This window comes from Elephantulus edwardii, unplaced genomic scaffold (assembly GCF_000299155.1).
Source record: "Elephantulus edwardii isolate Elephantulus edwardi_28Jun2011 unplaced genomic scaffold, EleEdw1.0 scaffold00045, whole genome shotgun sequence".
Lineage (NCBI taxonomy): Eukaryota > Metazoa > Chordata > Mammalia > Macroscelidea > Macroscelididae > Elephantulus > Elephantulus edwardii.
The window spans coordinates 1,136,453-1,154,663 of record NW_006399795.1 but is presented as its reverse complement, the minus strand read 5'-3'; the positions used below and the strand labels follow the sequence as shown (position 1 = coordinate 1,154,663).

Sequence of the window (18,211 nt, the reverse complement as noted above, 5' to 3'; positions counted from 1 at the left end):
GGCAAGGAATTTGCACGGAGCCACGCGCATCCTGTGGCTGCTGTGCGGCACCAGGATGAGACCCAAAGCGCAGACTCAGCGCGTTGCTCCGCGGCAGCGCCCCGCGCGCCCCAGCAACGCCGCGGCCACGCAACGACTCTGGACTGCCTTCCCCACCCCGCCTGCCGGCCAGGTCGTTATCTTCTAGGTGAGACCAACCGGGTGAAGGAAGAGCTGCGGGAAATAGCCGCTCCGCTCCCTAGAGCGGTGCCAGGACGAGTGGAAAACTGAAGGTAAATGCTTTGGGTCGGGATTGGAAAGTGAGTCTGAATGACTCTTACAGTGGGCAAGGATGAGGGTGGGAGTGGGGAGCCAGGAGCAGGTAGACGGACGGAAGAGTCTGAGTCTGGAAGGAAGAGAAGGAGTGGGTAGTGCTAGGCCAGGGGTGCTGTGTTCGGAGCTACCTTGAACCCTTTGGAAAGAGGTGAGTCAAGGATGAGCGATGGAGTCAGGCCTGGGCTGGACCCTCTGCCGCCGGTGCCCAGTTGTGTCATCATTATTGTTATGTGCCATTGAGTAGGAACTGACTTATAGCTGACCCTGCAGAGGGTTTTCAAAGGCCATAAATTGACCGAGAGGAGACTGGCTATCTTTTTCCCTTGGAGCAATTGGTGTATTCGAACAGCATGACTTTGGGTTGGCAGCGCAGAACTATGTCCACTAAGCCACTAGAGTTCTCTGTCCAGTTGTTTTGGCCCTTGAAATAGGAAAACACTGTAAATCCAGATTTAAGCTCCTACAACTGGAAAGTTCATTCTTAGGACTGAATTAAATGGCACGATGCAGTGTAAAGCCTGCAGGGTGCGTAGAGTGGTTTGCCGGCTCATTTAACACTCGTTTGTAAGCCCCTGCTGTGTGCCAGGCACGGTTCAGTGTGCCGCAGGCAGAGAAGGGGGACAGCAGGGAAGAGACTAAACGGTCCACCCTCCTGTGGCTCTGCTCTCTCCTTGTGTCCTTACCGCAGGAAATGGCAGCGGGTTGGAAGGTAGAGTCGATAAGTCAGCTCACGGATTGAATACAGCATGAGAGAGTAAGGACTCCAGGGAGAAGTTTCTAATGGATGTAATGAGAAGAAAGGGTCAGGGACCAGAGTGTCAAGGGAATTTTCTTAAGATGGGAGAAATTAGCATCTGTGTACGTGCTGATAGAGTACCTGGGTAGGGAAAATGGTTAACATGGTCAGCTGTCAGCTGCTAATTACAAAGTTAGTGTTCAAGTCCAACCAGAAGCACCTGAGGAAAAAGCCCTGGTAATCTATTTCCAAGGGAGCTCTGATGCCTAGTGGCAAGAAGCTGCGCTGCAATCCTAAAGGCATGTGGTTCAAGGCCTTCGTCTCAGTGGGTGAAGAATGGGCAGTCTCCTCCCACGTGATTAACTGCCTTTGAAAACTTTTTCGAGGGTCAGCTGTAGGTTAGTTCTGACTCTGTGGTACACAACAACAATGACAACAATCTACTTCTGAAAGATCAGCTATCGGAGGACAGTTCTCTAACAAGCATGGGGTCTTTGTGAGTTGGGATCAAGTAGACAGTGGCTGGCTAGGTGGTGGTATGTGTTGGGGGTGTTTAGGAAAGGGAAGAGTGCTGATGATGGAGTGTCAGAGGCAGGTAATGGAACAGGGGTGGGATGGCTACAGCAGTGTCCTGCTCTGTTAAGGACCCTCAGTGGAAGGCCAGATGGGGGGGGCAACTCAAACCTTTTGTGCACCCTAGATTGTGGGGTGCTCTTCCTGATTCACCTGTGACACCCCATGTGGCCCTTGGTGCTGTCCATAGGTAGGTGAGACAAGATCATTTTTTAGCAAGTAGGTCGGTCATGAACAACTGGTCCACAGGAGGGCAGTAGAGGTGCTGACAGATGGGAGACGTGGGGAGAGGGGTGGTGCACCTTGTGGAATCCCTTCTGACTTGCTGTTTGGAGAATGAAATAGGAAGCAAGGTCAGCTGAGGTACAAGGTCAGCTGAGAGAGTGGCAGTCAGCATCATGTATACAAGAGAGAGCACTACAGTCTGGTTCTCGGGCAGCCTTTTGGGTGCAATCTGGTTGAAGGTGAAGGGTCAGGGAAAGAGAGGAAGACCTTCAGTGAGGTGGGTTGACATAGTGAGTGTAACAGTGGCCTTGAGCATTCAGAGATTGTGAGGACGGTGCAGGATAGGACAGGGCTCTGATCTGTTGTTCATAGAGTCACTGAGTCACAGTCTGCTCGACAGTGTGTAACACCAACAAGGTGAAGGTAGGTGAAGGCCTGAAGTGAGGCCATCAGTGTGGCTGAGTGATTTACTCTTAGCCACATCCACCCACTGAGGTGCAGGCAGAGTCGGGAGCTGGCTTTCCCTGGTGCTATGGTTCTGCCAAGTGGATGTAAAAGACGGGGTATGGAGGGGGACACTTTGACAGCCTTGAATGGGATGATTATAGTCCTTGGTCTATAGGCAGTAGGAAGAGGGATGGAGGCATCAGGAGGACACAGAGCAGTCAGGAGACAAGGGACATCTAGGGGACAGCAGGGGGACAAGGTGGTGGTGTCAGACATTGTGGTCTCATGGGGAGGATTGTTGGAATTGGTCCACTAGGGGGAGTAGTAAGCTAGAGCGGCTGCAAGTGGATTTTGAGGCTCAAGTTGGTTGCTGAATTTTTGGCATTTTTTCAGGAGTCCCTGGGTGGTGCAAGTGATTAATGTGCTTGACTGTTGACAGCCTAGAAATGCCTCAGAAGAAAGGCCTGGTGATGAACTTCAGAGAAAGCTGCCCTGGAAGCCCTGTGGAGCACAGTTTACTCTGACACAAATGGGATCGCCGTGAGCTGGACTGGACTGGACAGTAACTTCTCTCTCTCTTTTATTTTATTTTAGTTTTTCAAGATATCAGGAGAGGCCCTGTGAGTGAATAACTGAGGTCAGATGGAGGATCGTGGATTATGGGAAGGAACTGTTTGTGTGGATGATGCAGTGACCAAGAATTTGTGTTGGAGAAGGGACAGTGAGCCGGGAGCCAAAATCTTTAAAAGACTTTCTTGATGCCTGCTTTAAGGAGGGGTGGTCTGCATGGTGGTCCAGTAGAAGGACAGGGGTCTGGAGCTAGAGCACTTTAGAGGCAAGGGAGGGAGAATGATCTGGAAGCAGAGAGGGTCCTGCCTCTCCTCTAGGCCCAGCATTCCTAGGGCTGGGAGAGCTGCCTGGAAGCAGAGTTTGCAGGGGAGGGCTGGAGATGTACAATTAGTGTGAGAAGGAATGGACAGTGACCGACACCAGGAAATTACAACAGAAAGAGGGAGGAACATTGGGCAAAGAAAGGAGACCTAGGGAGGCCTGGCCAGTGAGTATCCAATCCAGGGTGGAGCTGGGAAGGGCAGGAGGGCTGGAATGTGGGGGTAAAGAATTATTGCTACGAGTGAGGGTGATCTGACCTGGCCAGTGGGACCCGGCCTTCAGAACACTGTACATCATACAGGCCAGACCTCTCCAAAGGCCTCTACCCTGGACCAAGACCACCACCCTGCCTCTGCACTGCAGTACGTGAAACTGAGGCTGGCCACTGCCAGCTATAAGGAGAATGTGTCCCCGAGGCTTGAAGACCCCCTGAGTTTAGGCAAGAGGCTTAACATGCTTTGGGGTGGGGGGGGGCAGGGTGGTAGCTTTAGACCCTTGCTTTCAAGCTGTCTGCTCCAGGCAGTGCAATAAGTTAACCAGAGAGTGCTAATTTAGAAGATAATCAAGGGTGAGTACAAAGTCTTCCTCTGCCTGGGCCAGAGTGAGGTCAAGGAGAGTGGCCCCAGGAGCAGACCTGGTGGAGACCTCTGACTGGGAAGGGGATCCACATGTCAGACCAGGAGTCGGATCAGCAGACCTGGCTGCTCAGCCACCCTGGGCTGCAAGGCCTCAGAGCTGATCCAGCTCAGGACAAGAGCCACCCAAGGGCAAGATCTGATTCTGATTCACATCCCCGTTTCTCTGTGTCTGGCTGTGTGTCCATGGGCAAGTTGCTTAACCTCGCTGAGCCTTTGCTGCTGTAACCCCAGAAGCAGTGGCAGCTTTTATTGATTCTCTCAGGTCCTAAGCCTCCTTCTCTTCAGTCTCCTGCTGAATAGTGACCCGGGGGACCAGTCTGGAGGGAGAGGCTCTATGTCCAAGCCCACTTTACCCAGAACAGCTCCTTCTAGAAGCTTAATATAGACGATCTTGCTTTCCCCTACCTTCCCCATGACGCTGTTCCTCAGGCTAGAAATCACGGAGTCATTTTTCTTCTGTTGTCTTCATCCTTCTCTTCCAGATCTGTGGGTCCCTTCCACATCGCACCCTTTGTCCCAGCCACCTTCTCTCCATCCACACTGCCCCCTTTGTCACAGCCATGTCACTCCTCTGCTCAGGATCTCATTGTTCACCCAGGGAGACTGAAGTCCTGACTCCCACCTCTTGGGGCCTGTCCTGCCCCAACTCTTGAAGCCTTGTTGACCCCTCTCCCAGGCCTGACAGTCTTTCTTCTCTCTTTAGAGCCACAGAGATTCCTGAAGAGCCCAGGTGTCCGTCTGGGCAGTGAGCATGGCCAGCGGATGTCCATATACCAGGTCAGGCAAGGAAAGCCCATGCCCTGCCCACAGACAATGCTGCACCAGGAGCCCTGCCTCATCCAGACCAACCTGGGCAGCCCCAGCCTCACTCTGGAGGACAAGACTGGCCAGAGGCTCCGCTCCAGATTCCTGCAGCAGAGCAACCTGCAGCCCTGGTCTGGGCGGCGCCACCTGAAAGCCCAGAGCTTTTCCTTCCAGCAAAGCAATCTGAGCCTAAGCAAGGCCAGCTTGGCTGAGTGTGGAGACAGCACTGGCCCCCACCTCTGGTTAGAGTCACAGGAAAGCTTCGGTCTCCACACCTTGCCCCGAGGTAGCCCCCTCTGCTACAGCAGGCAGCTGACCCACCTGAGTCAGTCCCAGCCACCAGACCCAGACTTCAAGCTCCCTGCAGACTTCAGCCCTTTAGACGGATGTCCTCAGCTAGGCCCCCGAGCCTCCTGTGTCCTGAACCAATGGACCTGCAGGCCTGTGGGTGAGCCACTCACCCTGGATGACCTGACTGTCCCTGCCCAGAGTCAGTGTCAGGCCCCATCCCATGATGATGGCCACCAGTTGCTGGCCTCCATGCAATGCCTAGAGCACAAGGCAGCCCAACTCAAGTGCTGGGGATCCCAGAAACCCCTGGACCCTGTTCTATGGGGCCCTTGGGCCAGCGGTGGCCATGCAGTCCCTGCCCGCCCCCAGTCCAGTCGGCCTGCTTATGCACGCCTGGACAAGACTCTGAGAGGCCCTAGAAGCCTCAGGGAGAAGACACGAGGATCCCAGGCTTGTCTCTCCAGCTCTCAAGCAGATAGCCAGCCAACAGCATCCACGATCACTCTGGGGTTACTGATGGGGAATCCTCTCCACCTTGAGCAAGAGGTTCTTCCTGGCCACCCCCTAAGCAGAAGAGAGAGCTGCTCCCCTGGGCCTGCATATGATGGGGAACAGAGAGGGAGCCACTGTCTTCCTCGAAGGGTGGGCAATGGGGAGGCTAGGCTCTGTTCTCCCACCTTCTCCAGTGCCTCCTGGGGAGTCCCGCCAGGGCAGGAAGGAGGGGAGGGGGCCCTGAAGGAGCAAGTCAACAGGGAGGCTTCTTCCTGTCCACTGTACACCACCCCAGCAAGGAGCATCCAGCAGGTAGAGCCAGGGGTGGGAGTGGGGGCCCTGGGGCTGGGCTGCTTCCTCTCAGGGTTTCTCTGAGTCACTGTCCCACCCCTTCCCCCAGGAAGAGAGACCCTTGGGCTTGGCTGGGGTGTCTTGTCCACCTGTCCCCCACTCTGGCCTGAGAACTGTGTTGTATCCTTCTGCCTTCCCAGAACAAGGCCCCAAACATTGTGACCCTGGAGACTGAGACAGCCTGGTAAGGCCAGAAGCCACAGGGCCGGGACTTGGGGACGGGGACCTCTCCTGTTAGTCTGGGTCTGTGGAGACTAGACCTGAGCTAAGGCCTTGACGCTCTATCCATGACAGGATGGAAAGTGAGGGGAACTGGCTTCCCTTCTACCATGCTGTCTCTGCTGGGATGAGGGGAGCCCCCTGGAGTCCAAGGACAGGGGTGTGGAGGTGCTCCTGGGTGTGGAACATGGAGAATGTCATGCTTCTGCCTCTCCAGAGTCTTGGCAGGCGAATGGAGCATCCTTTGGCCTCCAGGGGCTTGTTTGTCTGGGATTTCCAAAACTAGTAGGAAGTTGTGCTCCTGACCCAAAACAAAGACAGGGCATCTCTGCTGGCTTGAATCCACCAGCAACTCCACTAGAGAAAGATGGCCAATCTTCTCCTGTGTGATTTACAGCTTCTGAAACCCCCCTGGAGGGGCAATTATGAGTCAGCTCTGACCCAGTGGTGTTGAGTGAGTGAATGCGTGAGCCATGGAGAAAAGATAAATTCTCCAAGCCCGGGCTGGTCTGCCCTGCTGTAGATGCTGGACGGGAAGACTGGGTGGGACCGCGGGCTGGACCCAGCTCTGCCCTCTGCCCAGCTCCCTTTGTCCCCAGCTGGCAGCTGCTGTCCAGGTGTTTCAGAGCCTGGAGGAAGAGGTGGCAGACCGTGGTGACAGCAGAGAGGATGCGCCGACGGCAGCTGCTGAGAAGGGGGCTGCGGGTGCTGCGAAGGGCCCTCCACCTTCGGGAGGCCAGGCTCCAGGCAGCACATGCGCGGCACCGGAAGGCCCTGCTGGCCCGGAGCTTCCGAGAGGTCAGGGGCCTCCGGGTTCGACCAGAGGGAGGTGATGAGTTGTTACTATGTCTGGGGAGGAAGCTCCATCAATTGAGAAGGTGCAGGCTGCCCCTCAGGAGTGAGCGGCCACATTGTGTGATGGTTAAGAGCCCTGGTGCCTGAATCACTTCTGCCCTGCGTTCACTTCCTCGACCTCTGGTGACCTAGTCCATAGGAGATTGTGTTGTCAACCCAAAGGTACCCCTCTGGCTCCTTGAGACAAAAATGGACAGTGTCCTCCTGAGTTATTTATAGCCTCTGAAACCCTGCTGGAGGGTCAACTATGAGTTGGTTCTGACTGGACAGCCATGAATTTTTTGAGTGAGTCACTGACCTTGGGCAAGTTACTTAACCTCAATGTGCCTGAGTCACCTTATCTCTAAAATGGGATAATACTAATATGTACTTGATAGTTTCGTGTAGGGAGCTCTTGTGGCCTAGTGACAAGAAGCAATGCTGCAATCATGAAGGCACTCGGTTCGAGGCCACCAGCTGCTCTGCGGGAGAAGGGTGGGCAATCTCCTAACATGCAATAAACCTCTGAAAACCCACCTGAGGGTCAGCTATGGGTCTGTTCCGACTCTACAGTACACAAAAACACAAGGGTTCTGTTGTTGTTTGAGGCTAACAAACATAGCAAACACCTGCCATTTAAGTCTTTGCCTTTAATAAATGACTGTTTTTGCCAGCCAGGGCCAGAGGGCACATCCGTGTTCTTCCCACCTTGGAAGGGCATGCTGAGGGAAGCCGCAGCACTTGTCTCTGTCTCCTAGAGAAAGCCGTACCTCTCAGGTTTCATCTCTCTGTACATTCATTCGTCTCTAAGGAGACAGGATTGTCTAATGGTTAAGACCATGGGCTTTGGAACTCTAGTGAAGTGTTTGACACCTGCCCTTGTCCCTTTCTTGTGCCCACTCCTGGATCACATTCAAAGCTGTCGCTGACTTTCTTCTCTCTCCTCTCTCCTGACCCAGTGGAGAGAGTTGGCTGCACAGCAGAAGCCAGAGCAGCCCCGACTCCAGGCTGTGCCTGGATTTCTCCCTTCTGGGAGAGGCTGGGGCCAAGGACCCTCAGGAAGGAAGGCAGCAGTGGAACCCACGAGGCACAACAGGTGGGCCAGGGCACCTCAGGGTTGCTGAGCAGTGCGGGCCTGCCTTCCCCTGCTCCCTGCCTCACTGTCCCTCCCTCCCTCACCACCATGACAATGATGATGCTATGAGATAAGGGCAAAGATTGATGCAAAAAAGATGTCCAGCAGAAGCAATGATTTTGTAAATTATTACCTAACTTGGGAGGGACTGGAGAGCATTATGCTGAGTGAACTAACTCAGTCCCATAAGGATAAATATTGTATAAAACCATTATTGTAGAATGAATATAAGGATCCAAGAGGGGTGGGAGTGGTTGGAAGCAGAGGAACAAGGATGTGCAGGGGGACGGGGGGGGGGGGGTGGGTGGAGGGAAGGGAAGAGGGGGGATTAATCATGGGGTTGTATAATTTGTTGGGTGGGGTGATGAGGGAAATTGAAAGAATTTGTTCTTGAAAACAGTGTATTTGAATTTTGTAAATAAACTAGTAGGGAGAGAGAGAGGGGGAAAAAAAAAGATGTCCAGCATGGTGTTATTTATCATCTTGAAAACTTAGAAACAACCTAAATGCATAGCAGTGAGTGAGTAAAGTGTAAGCTCATCCTGAATCATTTGGCAACCATTCAGTATCACATTCTTCCTGTTTCTTTTTAATATTTTTCTTGCTTTCATTACTAATCACAAGAGCAAAGCATGCTTGATTTAAGAAATAAAACTCAAGTTGTAAATAAACTAGTATTAAAAAAAAGTCAACTTGGGGAGGGGGAGTAGAGAGGGAAGGGGTAAAATGTGCAACAGTGAATGAATGAAAATCTAACTTTTCTGTAAATTTTTGTTAAAATCACAATTAAAATATAAAATTTTATTAAAAAAAAAAAAGAAAACCCAAGACTTAGAAATATGTTAATGAACCTGGAAGTTTTTATCCTCCACGTAGTTCTCTTTTCTGGAAGTATTTTTCAACGACACAAAAGAGTGCGTTGAAAAAGTACCAAAAAAGTTAACTGCAGACAGCAGCGCCCACTGTGGCTAAGTCATTTCCAATGCATAGTGACCCCTCTGCCTGTAAATCTCAGGCAGGTTGAGACTGGCCTGCTCTCTCCCTTAGAACGGGCTGCAGATTCTAACGGCCACCAAGACCTCTTAAAGTACCCAAAGTGGGGGGATATGCTAAAACGGAACTAGTACTTCTCTCGGGAGCAGGGAGATTTCTTTCAGCCCGTTGTTTTTTCATTTTCCCAATTTTCCACTATCCAAAATCTACAACCATCAACTCACTTCTGACCCCTAGCGACCCTCCGCTGGGCTCCGAGAGGGTTATGCTTTTACACAGGAGACCACCCATCTTTCTCCTGTGGCGCCTTTGCTGTTGGGTCCCAAGTGCCAGTCTTTGGAGTTACAGTGCACACGTAATGCACACCAGGGCACAATATAATTTTTGTTCTGCTTTTTAAATTCAACAAGTGTCTCTTAAAATGGAAGGGTGGATGGAAGGTGGAAAGGTGGATGGAAGGTGGAGGGACAGCGCAGGAGAGGAAGGCCCCGGTGAGATGGATTGATAAAGTGACTGTGGCAATGGGGCTTGGTATGTCAGAACTAGTGAGACTGGCTAAGGACAGGGCAGGGTTCAGAGCTGCTGTACACAGGGTCTCTGTGGGTAATAGGCAACTCGACGGCACATAACAACAAACAACAACAACCTTAAAATGACTATTTAGTAAGTAATATTCATGTTACCACATAGGAGCCCTGATGGGTACAGTGGCTAAAATACTCCTCTGCTAACCATAAGGTCGAGGGTTTGAATTCACTAGCTGCCCCTTAAAGATTTACAGCCTTGGAAACACTGGAGTCATTTATATTCTGTCCTCTCAGGTCACCATGACTTGGAATCAACTTGACAGCAGTGGACCTTGGTTTGGTTTATTATATTTTTGTTGTGAAAAATACAAATTATTTATAAAAATTGTTGAAGAGAATAAAGCAGAGGTGACCTTTTATAATGAGGCATGAAATGAGGGATCTGAGAGAGAGTGAGATGGCTCTGCACCCGTTGCTTCCATGTGTGGGCAGCACCAGTGCGGGCTGGGTGGCAGCTGGGGACCCTCCCTGGACCTGCCACTTTTCCTCTCAGTCCAGGAATCCTGAAGAAGAAGGGAGGCTGGCCGATTCCTTCCCATCCTGGGCTGAGACCAGACGGCCGAGATGAGAGACTCCAGATCCTGGAGGCCTTACAGCAATTGACTAGTGAGATGGTGGAGAAGGTGGGGGGTAGGGGGAACAGATGGAGCCAGGCCAGACAGGGTCTGAGCACCTCCACCCCACCAGGCAGTGCAGTGGGTCCTTAGGGAGCCAGTGCTTACAGAGCTTCTACTTCTGCATCTTCTCAGCTACAATCTCACTTGAGCTCCCAATGGCCTTGACAAGGCAGCATGCCCATTTTACTGGTGGAGAACTGAGGCACAGAGGAGTTAAATAAACTGTTCAAGGACACACAACATGAGGGGCTGTGATGATAAAGGCCCAGGCAGAAATATGAACTTTAGAGCTAAGTCTCACTCTCTTGAAGAGAAACCGAGACCCAGGGACAGGGAGCACATAGCTAGATGTGCTTGGTGTCAGGGGCCCCTGTTGATCTTTTCCGTAAGCTCACTCTCTTCTCTTCTCTCCGCCCCCATCTCTGCAGTCTTCCTCCTGTGGTGCCATCACAAGAGCCTGGCCAGGCAGGAGAGGGGAGTCCGGAGAGAAGTTCCCTCAGCCTTGCCCAGGATTCAGAAAGTGGGGTGGTGCCCCCAGGCCAGCCGGGCTCCTGCTGCAGCCCCGGCAAGGGTGGTCCCACTTAAGTCCCAGCATCAGCGAGATTTGCTTTGCAAGTAAGGGGGTAGATAGGGCATGGGGGTGCTGGGCAGGGCAGCAAGTGGGGCCAGCAGGGAGGAGCCCTTAAAATCAGCTCTCAGTGACTAAATGATAAGGTGCTAAATGATAAGGATGGAAACAACCAGTGAAAATGGCTGCTGTTTACCAAGTGCCTGGGCATCCAAAAGCGGGTGTGGATTCCCTGGGAACTAGCTTGGGTTAGGTGTTCAGCTAATAACTGAGAGGTTGGCAGTTTGAACCCACATAGCAGCTCTATGGCAATAAAACCTAGCAATCTGCTTCCTTTTAAGATTATAGCCAAGAAAACCCTATGGGGTTTTCTGCTTTGTCATATGGAGTCATTGGGAGTAAAAATTGACTTGATGACACCTAACCTCCTAACACGATGTCCCGGACACCACCCCAGAGGCTGGGGCTTGGTTAAACAACGCTTGATCTGAGGGACCTGAGTAAGGAAGGGAAGCAGACCGGAAATCGATGAGCAATGACTAAGTGTGTGATTCTTTCCTGAGTAGCATGCGTTGGCAAGAAAGAAATCAGAACAAGCCAGTGAGAGTTTGGGATTTCTTCCTTCCTAACTTGTTTTCCCCAGAAATGTGAGAAGGCAAATATTATTATTATTCTTTACCCTCTGTCAACAACACAGAAATATATTTATTTGTGTTTTGATTTGCTTACAAAGTTCGTATACATTGTGTTTCACACTATTCTTCATTCACGTTGTGTTTCATACAATCATTCTCATGCATTATGTTTTATAAGATCAATCACCATTGGACTTGACCCATCATTATCCTGTTTTTTCACCCGATCCTCCCACCAACCTGTGCAAAAATAACTAGTAAGACATGTAGGGGACCCCAAGGGAGAAAGGGGTGGGAGTGGAGGGATAGGTAGGGACGGAACCTTCTTAACCTTTTATTGCAAACCATTTTCATCTTACACAAAAGTATGTAAAGAATAGGCTCATAAACCTCAATGTACTCATCACTACCTTCAACAAAGTCACCTTGCAAGAATCATTTTTTTAAATTTTATTTTATTCATTTTAATGAGTATTTACAGAGATTTTGGATTTTCATTCATTCATTGTTGCATTTTTCTCCCTTCCCACTCCTCCCCCCTAGTTCACTCTTCTTTTTGAAAAGTAAAAGAAAAATTCCTTCGTTGCTACACCATCCCTCTGCTCCCTCCCCCGACCCCCTCTCGTACACTCCACTATACAACCTTCATTCTGGACTCTTGTCATAACCATAATACCCAATCATATATTGCTTTTAAACTGTACCCCAACTACTGCTCCCCTCTTGCATCATTCTGTAGGCAGATCCCAAACATCATGTTATTTTATCCATAATTATTCTTGTGTATTTCTCTATAAGGACTTATAAAAAAATACAACCACAATCCTATGACCACACTCAAGAAAATGAACAATAATAATTTTTGTATGATTTTTCTTTTTCTAAATTGTGATTTGAGTAAAGTTTACAAAGCAAATTGATTTTCCACTTAACCATTCATATGCATTTTATTTTATAACATCAGTTATGAAACCCTGGATGTAATCACTTTTCTCCCCACTCCCTCCCTGTTATTCTCATTTCCATTAATCTTTCTATCTCCTACCCTTTCCTGCCTCCTGGGCTTTATCCTTGGGCAAATGCTGCTCTTTTGGTTGTTCTAAGAAGTGAGTGCCTCCCTGGTGTTATTGACCTCCTAGAAGGTCTGTCTCTTGTTTAGCTGAAAGTTGGGCCACAAATCTGAACAAGAATTCTTTAATACGAACAAAGACCTGATCCGTATTCAAATGTCCAAGGGGCGTGGTGGATGGCACAAGTGTTTTGCGATCAGGTGCTAACCTAAAAATAGGCAGTTCAAGTCTGTGGCACCATGGAAGAAATGCCTGGTGATCTGCTTCCATAAAGATGACAGTTCAGCTAAGAAAACAATGGAGCAGCTCTGCGCTGCTGCACATGGAGTCACCATAAGTTAGGTTCGATTCACTCAACAGTGGACAACATCTTTCATAGTTTCATTTGTGCCACAGATACAGATTTTTATCATCATTTGCTTGAACTGGGATCTGAATAAAGTCAAAGCATCAGAATTGGTTGATGCTTTTCTTATGTACCTTCAAGTTGAACCCAACTCGTAACTCCATCCTCCAGTGGCTTTTCAGCAGGACTAAATCCCGTGGCAAAGAGATTGCTCATCTTTCTCCCGAATAGCACCTGGTGGATCTGATTGGAGGGTTAGCAGCTCGGTTCCTTACCCACTAAGCCACCAGACCTCTTGCTAAAATCTTTCCTTTATGGGATCCCCATCTTCTTTATATACTCCTTGCCATTTATATGCCAAAGAAACCAGGTGATTGGTTCAGTAAAATTGTCTGCCACCTGTATGTTGTTGATTTCTTCCCTTTGGTTTCCACGACAACTTTTAACAAAGGAAGCTGACCTAGAGCATAGTGTTAGCAGAGACCTGAAGAGTGGGCAGTTAACTCGTGGAGGGAGTGTGGGGAAGGGTGTGCCAATCAGAGAGAAAAGTATCTGCAAAGGCCCTGAGACAGAGCAACACAAGATAGGGAGGGAACAACAGAGACAGGAAATGGTAGGGATGATACTGGAAAGGTATGCCTGGCTGTTTGTTGTTGTTAAGTGACATGGAGTCGCAGGCGACTCATAGTGACCCTATGAAGAAGAGTCCTCAACGCTTGGGTGTCTATCATCCTCTCTCCAGGTTCATAGGGTTTCCAGAGGAAAGCTATTATGGAAGTGGATGCCACTCCTCCTTCCAAGCTTATTTTAAATGGGGAGCTCCACCCCACTCTCTGTCTGCATTGGGTAACCAGCCATTAACACATGTGAATGCCTGGCTAGGGAAATGATTTATTGGAGAACATTGGGGGCAGGGGCTACCATTGGAGGATTTAAGCAGGAAAGTAGGATCATTTGGTTTGAGACTTGGTGGGGGGAAAAATCACACTGTTAACCAAAAGGACTAGAACCTGGAACAATGGGCACAGCAGAGATTATGAGGATGATACAAGATCAGGCAGGGTTTTGTTCTTTTGTACACAGGATCACTTTGAGTTCAAGCTACCGCCTAGCAATGACAGCCATTTGGAGGCTGACTTGTTGTAGTTGTTCGGTGCTGTCAAGTGGAATACAACTCACAGCAACTCTATGAACAACAGATCTGAACCCTGTCCTATTTTGTGCCATCCTCACAGTCTCCGATACACTTGAGCCCATTGCTTCAGTCACTGTGTCAAATCCATCCCGTTGGGGGTCGTCTTCTTTTTCACTGACATCTCCAAGCATGAAGTCCCTTTCCAAGAAATAACCTCTTCTATAAATAAGCACAAAGTCTGTGAGAAGTTTGACCATGCTTGCCTAGAAGGAACACCCTTGCTGCAGCTTTTCCAAGACATACCTGTTTGTTCTTTTCGAAGTCCATGAGATATTCTGTGTTTTTCTGCACCAGGACTCAAAAGGCATCAATTCTTCTGTCATCCTTATTCATTGTCCAGTCTCAGATGCATAGCAAGTGATTGAAAAGACCATGGCTTGAATCAGGTGCACCATTGTCTTTAAACTGACATCATTGGTTGCTCTTCAGTATTTTGGAGAAGTCCCTGACAGCTGACCTGCCCACAGCAATATTTCTCCTGATCTCCTGACTGCTGGTACCAAGGGTGTTGATTGTGGATCCAAGCAAGAAGGAGACTGACTAGAGGGAAACAAAAGTGGGTGTGGGGAAGTCGGGCAGGAGGCTGCCGAACCAAGCTCTGATGGTTCCATAGCCTGGCAGGATGTGCCGTGCTATCCTTACAGCGGCTCCATTTCACAGATCAGGAGAATGAGGCTCAGAAAAGTGAAGCAGCATCTTGCCCACACCCTCAGCAACACATTAACAGGCAGCTGGCCCTCCGGTCATTAAGATCGTCACTACCATTTCTCCTCTGTCCTCACAGGTGCCTTAGAACCTGGCAGGGGTTTGCACAAAGAGAGTCCCGGTGCCGGGACTTCCTGACTGACTGCCGGGTGAGGACCCTGAACACATGCCTGCGACAGTGGGTGCAGATGAAGAAGCTCCACATCTCAGATGGGGTGAAGGTGACCCAGCTGTGCCTCTGGCGGCAGAAGATTGGTGAGCGAATGATGGGCTGAGGGACCGGGCTGCAGTGGGACTTCTCAGACCCCACAGAAAAAGGACAGCTAATTCAGTGTGCCCTGCACGATTTCTAACTTCGTCTGATGGGAGGGAGAAGAGGGGCCTAACAGGGGACTGGGTCACATCCTCACTCCTATCATGACCTTCTGTAGGTCAGACAGACACATTTCACAGCTCCATTACCTCCCATCTTGGACTTGCTGAAGCCTGACAGCTCAGTCTGGTTTATCCCACACCCCTCGGTCCCGGTCCCGGACAGAGTTTGATCTCCTGGTTGGATGCAGAGAAAGCAACCCCTGTTCCTGGGAATCGCACCCCTTCCCCACCTCCCTACCACCATAAAAAAACAATTGAAAGCATCTTATGAGGAGAGATGGGAAGGGGAGGGGAGGTTTGGAGGCCAAGGGAAGGGGCCATGAGGGAAAAGGTCAAGAGGGGGCCAGAGGCAGTAGCTTTGTGCAGAAGTTCAGCAGGAGTGTGTCTGTTTATCTCTGCCTTTTTATTAGAGAGCTCAGCTCTTTGCAGCCCAGCCCCCAGAGTCTCCACAGCCTGGGGCCCCAGGGCGGTGACCAAGGCTCAGGAGCAGCTCCTGGAGCGAAGCCAGGGCTCCCTGCAGAAAGCCTGCCGGCGGTTGGCCCTCCACCGGGCGCTGCTGCTCTGGAGGACACAGCTCTCCCTGCACCAGCAGGCCAAGTAGGTGTCTGAGAACTTGGAGCTTGGGCTAGGGCCTGGGGGCACACGATGGGGCCTCGGGCACAGGGCAGGGCCAGGAGCAGTGCTCATTACTGGGAGTGCCCTGATGGTACGGCACAGGTTACATTCCATCCATGTCCCCAAGGTGGGCCTGGCATGGACAGACTATGATTGGGCAGAGGGCTATTAAGAGCTGTGGGGACACAGCTCTGCAACTCTGCCAGATGGGTTGACCTATCCCTCCCCAGAATCTGGACTAGCCCTTGCCCATCACCCCCTCTAGATGGGGCTCCCTGTGGCAGGGGCTTTGTCTGTTTGCTCACCACTGGTACTCCGATGTCCATCAGGTGCACAGCACGTGCCCAGCAGGCTTCAGGCCCAGGATGGGTACTACAAGCAAAGCAATAATGGAGCCTTGAGGAGACCTCGTATCTGCTGTGTGTCTCCTTATACAAAAATTGGAGAAACGGGCTCAGAGGGGTTGAGCAGCTTGCTGTAAATCCCACTCTGAGTCAGGAGTGTGGAGAGGGCTCTGTAGTGATTCCACAGAGCTGCTTGTACACATAATAGCCAATGCTGAGACCCCAACTCCAGGCTGGTGGCTGTGGGTGAAGGACCGGACAGCTTCCCTGGTGAGGAGCCAGGGAGAACCCAAGTTGAACGCCATGCATCTGGGGCCTGCCATCCCCACACTTACTTGGAGACTCTTAATTTCTCTTAATGCACTTTTGGACCCTCTCAGGGGACCTTAGTTGACTGTGAGCCTTCCGAGTTCAGACCCTCAGTCCATCCTCTGGCCTTTAGCACCAGCCACGGTTCCGCTGCCCTGTTGGCCTGAGATGGGAATTTGACAACATGGCCCTTCCCAGGTCTCCTCTCCCCTGTCGTTGTAATGGAATAGAAGCAGGATTGCTGGTATGGTTATGCCTGTGGCCACTAGAGTAGAGGCACTGGGGTCTGGTCTCATTCTTCCCCTTATCAGCCACCCCAGAGAGCAGTGAGGATCAGTGGAGAGCCATCCTTGGCCGTTCACTGGAGCTCCTGGGGAGTTGTAGAGAGATCATGACTGAGTCACCCCCAGCTCATCAAATCCCAGTCCCTGGGAGAGGAGGTCACGGGCAATGGTATTTCTGGAAGCTCGCCTTGATTCCCATGAGCTGTCAGTCTAGGAGTCAGTGGGGCCCAGGGAACACATGGTAAACACCTTTCCAGCTGGGTTTTCTCAGGAGCCGGGCTCAGGGTAGCAAATATTGATAGCTTCTCTCTCAGTTTGGGAGAGGTGACAAGGTTTCCTGTCCCAGAGACTCATGTGCCTCTTCCTGTAGCGTCTTCCTCCGGAGCCTGAAGCAGCGGACCCTGCAGTATGTCCTGCGCCAATGGCATTCAAGCGTGCCGCGTCCCTGCACTCCATCCCACAGCATGAAGACCACCTGGGCCCTGGAGCCACTGAGCAGTAACCCCACCCAGGAGGCCTTGATGGGCTGTAGCTCACACAGGGGATCCCCGGAGAAGGTGGGGCACAAGGGGGAAGGCTGGGCAGGCAGATGGAGGAGGGGATGGGGACTGGAGCAGGAGTCCCAGGACTTCACCCTCCTCCCCAGGCTCCGAGGGACCCTGCCCTCTTGGAGACCCTTCGGGTGACCTTTCTGAGGGCAACTGGGCGGCGCCTGCAGGAACACAGCCTTCTGCTCTGGCAGACGCGAGTCCAGCAGGCATGGGATGCAGTGAGGAGTTACCAACGTGCCCTCCAGAGTCGGTAGGGACCCCTCACTCCAGCATGGGTCAGTCTGTGGGTTTTTCTCTGACCTTTCCAGCGCCTTCTCCCTATCCACCCTTGACCCTCACAGCAGCATCCCTTTGGGGTCTGCATCCTAGCAGGCCTGCTCATGCATGCTCAGCCAGCTCAGCCCCCAACTCAACTCCTCTGAACTCCTCCTGCTCTCCTCTTCTGCCTGATCAGGTTGGGGGACGTGAACATGCTGTGGAATAATCACTTCTCTCAGAGATTTCCTGGTTGTGATTCGTTCACTTACTCACTCAAAGCACAGTGCTGTAGAGTCATTCTGCCTGGGTTCTAATCCTTCTGTCTCTGTTTAACTTCTCTGTGCCTCTATTGCCTCATCTGTAAAATGGGGTGATGATAGTTTGCAGAAAACTCTAGTGGACACTTTTGAGGTAGGGGCAAGTGCATCCCCAGTCACAGAGCCTGGCACACAGTAATGTGCAGTTAGAGCAATTCTTGCTAATGGCTAAACATATGACTTGTTATTGGGGGTCTGGGGTGCCCTCGTTGCCCCACCATTTGCCATTGTGATCCACAGAGGAGTGATCCTCCAGCCTCCCAGGAACCACCCTGCCCCATGATGGAAACAAAGAAAAGAGTCACTCATGCTGGGGAGGAGGGTGAAGTCCTGGGACTCCTGCTCCAGTCCCCATGCCCAGGCTCCGAGGGACCCTGCCCTCTTGGAGACCCTTCGGGTGACCTTTCTGCGGGCAACTGGGCGGCGCCTGCAGGAGCACAGCTGCCAGAGTAGCAGCGACCAGCCTCAGCATACTCACTCCCGTTCTCAGC

At 51.2% G+C, this 18,211-nt stretch overlaps 1 protein-coding gene across 1 annotated transcript; it reads left to right on the top strand.

Annotated features, from left to right (window-relative positions):
* The first annotated feature begins 4,620 nt into the window (after nt 1-4,620).
* LOC102856708 (chromosome unknown open reading frame, human C1orf167) lies at nt 4,621-18,173 on the top strand. The gene is made up of 10 exons (XM_006885896.1): nt 4,621-5,370; nt 5,904-5,947; nt 6,582-6,811; nt 10,030-10,161; nt 10,577-10,763; nt 14,747-14,922; nt 15,453-15,639; nt 16,965-17,151; nt 17,241-17,363; nt 17,961-18,173. Exons 1-10 carry the CDS (start codon nt 4,621-4,623, stop codon nt 18,171-18,173), a joined length of 2,229 nt encoding a protein of 742 aa, XP_006885958.1.
* Nucleotides 18,174-18,211: the final 38 nt, after the last annotated feature.

Coding starts and splice junctions, on each gene's coding strand:
- LOC102856708 (XM_006885896.1), top strand. CDS start 4,621: ATGCCCTGCCCACAGACAATGCTGCACCAGGAGCCCTGCCTCATCCAG. Junction 5,371..5,903: donor AGAAGACACGAGGATCCCAG/GCTTGTCTCTCC, acceptor CTGCCTTCCCAG/AACAAGGCCCCAAACATTGT. Junction 6,812..10,029: donor CCGGGTTCGACCAGAGGGAG/GTGATGAGTTGT, acceptor CTCTCAGTCCAG/GAATCCTGAAGAAGAAGGGA.